Source organism: Trypanosoma conorhini, assembly GCF_003719485.1.
Source record: "Trypanosoma conorhini strain 025E chromosome Unknown Tco_14.4_contig_01401, whole genome shotgun sequence".
Lineage (NCBI taxonomy): Eukaryota > Euglenozoa > Kinetoplastea > Trypanosomatida > Trypanosomatidae > Trypanosoma > Trypanosoma conorhini.
Window position 1 is genome coordinate 1 of NW_021705510.1, and position 2,493 is coordinate 2,493.

The following is a 2,493-nucleotide window of genomic DNA, read 5'->3' on the forward strand; positions in this document are numbered from 1 at the left end:
ACGACGCCCAGAACGACGGCAAGTACAGCTGCAGGCCATACTGCCCCAGGCCGTACTCATCGACAACCGCCAGCAGGAGCATGATGCCGGTGGAGAAAACGAAGGTAGGAAGGAAGTCGAGCGACAAGGCAAGGCCGGGAGCCCNGTTTCGCCGCCCCACGCAGTCGCCCCAAGTACACCGCCAAGAAGCACCTCGAAGCCGCCACCTCTCTGGGCCCCGACAAATGACCCCCAGTTGCCGGGGGCGCACCTTGCGGGTCCTCTACTGCCATCGCCTCCATCTCCGTCGCAGCGTCGTCGTGGCTCGACGAAGGCCTCAAGACAACGTTGCCGCCGTGGCTCTGCTGGTTGGCACATGCCGCCTCATTGCCGTTCTCCAGCGCCTGGTTTTGGTCTTTGGTTCCCTCTACTCTGCATGAGCCCAACACACCCAAGCACAGCACACTCACCGAAGTGTAACCAAAAAAAAACGCAGCGAGGTAAAGAAACCAAGTGGAAATTGCCACGCACACAGGCATGCATCGCGATAAGTAAACCAACCAAAAGAGCCAAAGCCACAGACGGGGAGCCCATATTCGCACTCCCCATCCACCCACCCACGGCACTTGTCTGCCGCCCTCAGGAGGAGGCTATAACTACAGGAGAAAAAACAAAAAAAAACAAAACAAAAACAAAAACAAAACAACAACAACAACAAGGAAACAATCGCGCAAAGAAATATAAATCAACACCAATAACGATTTGCGGCTCCTGTAGACATAATTAATGAAATGCAGAAACAGTGATTTATCTGCCCTTCAAGCGAAAAAAAAAAGAAAGTGAGAATTGAATCGACTGTACACGATCGCGGCGCGTGTGCACGCACACAGCCCTCCCCGCAGTCAAAAGAGTTGTAGACGCAGAGCCATGTTCCAACACCGCCAAGGCTAGTCCAAGCACAGGTGGAGGAAGGCGCCAAAAGGCATATATGGCTTTAAATGAAATGAAAAACAAGAGGTCCATGCTCCCCACCTGCAGACAACTGCCTTAATTTCACTTTATTTGGTTTGCAAGTGTCTACGTACCATCCTTTCTTCAATTTTCTTCGTCTTTTTGATTTATCCCATGCCTCTTTATGTTCACAAAGAACTCTTCTTCGGCGCGGAGCAATTACATTGCTGGCTCGTTGCCAACTTATATCCGGAATTGGTAATGAACTCCTGAGCCTCGTCTGGCCCACGGGTGCCCGCCACGTAGGGCAGAACCTTCAACTCGCCGCGGTCAATAGCGTGAAGCAGTGGTGTATAGATTCTCCACGCGGCGTCCAGTTCGTCCTTACGAACAAAGTTGGTGGAACTCCCAAGAAGGGCTTCGTGAAGAAGGCTCTCATATGCATCAGGGAGCGTTATGTCGTAGCGACGCTCGTAGGTAAGGTCAAGTTCCGTCTGATGCGTATCGCGCAGCAACCCCGGCGTCTTTGCGGTGAGCTTCAAATAGATTGCCTCCGAGGGCTGCGCACGTAAAACGAGTTCATTACGCTGTGTGCGCTCGCCAAAAGGACGTATTTCGTCTTTGAACTGGACACGAATCCCAAGCAGCCGCTCCTCAAGCGCCTTTCCAGCCTTTATAATAAAAGGGACACCGTTCCACCTGTCATTGTTTATGTACAGCCGCATCACGGCAAACGTTGGACAGCGGCTGTCCCTCGGCACGGCGGGGTCGTCAAGGTAGCCCGGCATGGCGCCATCCGCAGACGCCGTGTACTGACCCAACACGCAGTTCTCGACAGTCACGGGTTCCACCTGTCGGAGAACAAGTACCTTTTCATCACGAATGTCTTCGGCGCTTAGGGAGCGCGGCTTTTCCATGGCCAACAAAGAAAGAATCTGTGTGAGGTGGTTTTGGACCACGTCGCGAATGATTCCAATGCTGTCAAAGTACCCCCCGCGACCCGCCGTGCCAATAGTCTCCTTAAATGTAATTCGGACGCACGCAATATTGTTGCTGTTCCACAGCGCGCTGAAAACGCGGTTGGCAAAGCGCGTGACGATGATATTTTGCACCATCTCCTTCCCCAGGTAGTGGTCAATGCGGAACAACTGGCTCTCGTCGAAAAGCGGCTCAAGCTGCCTCGAGAGCTGCTGGGAGGTCTCCGTGTCCTTTCCAAAGGGCTTCTCAACGATGAGACGCACCCAGCCCAGGCCGGGCTGCTGCATCGCCCCCTTGCGGATGCCTCTGCACGCGTCCAGAAAGGCGGCGGGTGGCAGGGCCAGGTAGAAGAGACGGTTTCCGCCCTGCTCCGGCCCTTTGAAGGAGTGCTCCATCTGGCATACCTTCTCATTCAGGCGTGCAAAGTCCTCGGCACGGTCGTAGGACCCAGACATGTAACTGATTCGCTCCAAAAAGGCATCCACGTAGCAGCCAAGTTCATCCAACCGTGAGAAGCAGCTCGCAAGCGTTGTCCTTTTCCACTTGTCCACATCCTCAAACTTGGAACGAGCATAGCCGAGAATG

At 53.9% G+C, this 2,493-nt stretch overlaps 2 protein-coding genes across 2 annotated transcripts, besides 1 other annotated feature; both read right to left on the reverse strand.

Moving 5' to 3' along the window:
• Nucleotides 1-56: 56 nt before the first annotated feature.
• Nucleotides 57-518, reverse strand: Tco025E_09996 (uncharacterized protein; the record flags this gene model as incomplete). The annotated part of the gene is made up of 1 exon (XM_029376790.1): nucleotides 57-518. One exon carries the CDS (start codon nucleotides 516-518, stop codon nucleotides 57-59), a length of 462 nt encoding a protein of 153 aa, XP_029223076.1.
• A 127-nt stretch (nucleotides 519-645) lies between these two features.
• Nucleotides 646-738: a sequence feature (A-rich).
• Nucleotides 739-1,118: 380 nt separating this feature from the next.
• On the reverse strand, nucleotides 1,119-2,493 carry Tco025E_09997 (putative glucose-6-phosphate 1-dehydrogenase; the record flags this gene model as incomplete). Its single annotated transcript, XM_029376791.1, has 1 exon — nucleotides 1,119-2,493. A coding segment is annotated over one exon (1,375 nt), but the record flags the coding sequence as incomplete, so codon positions are not given.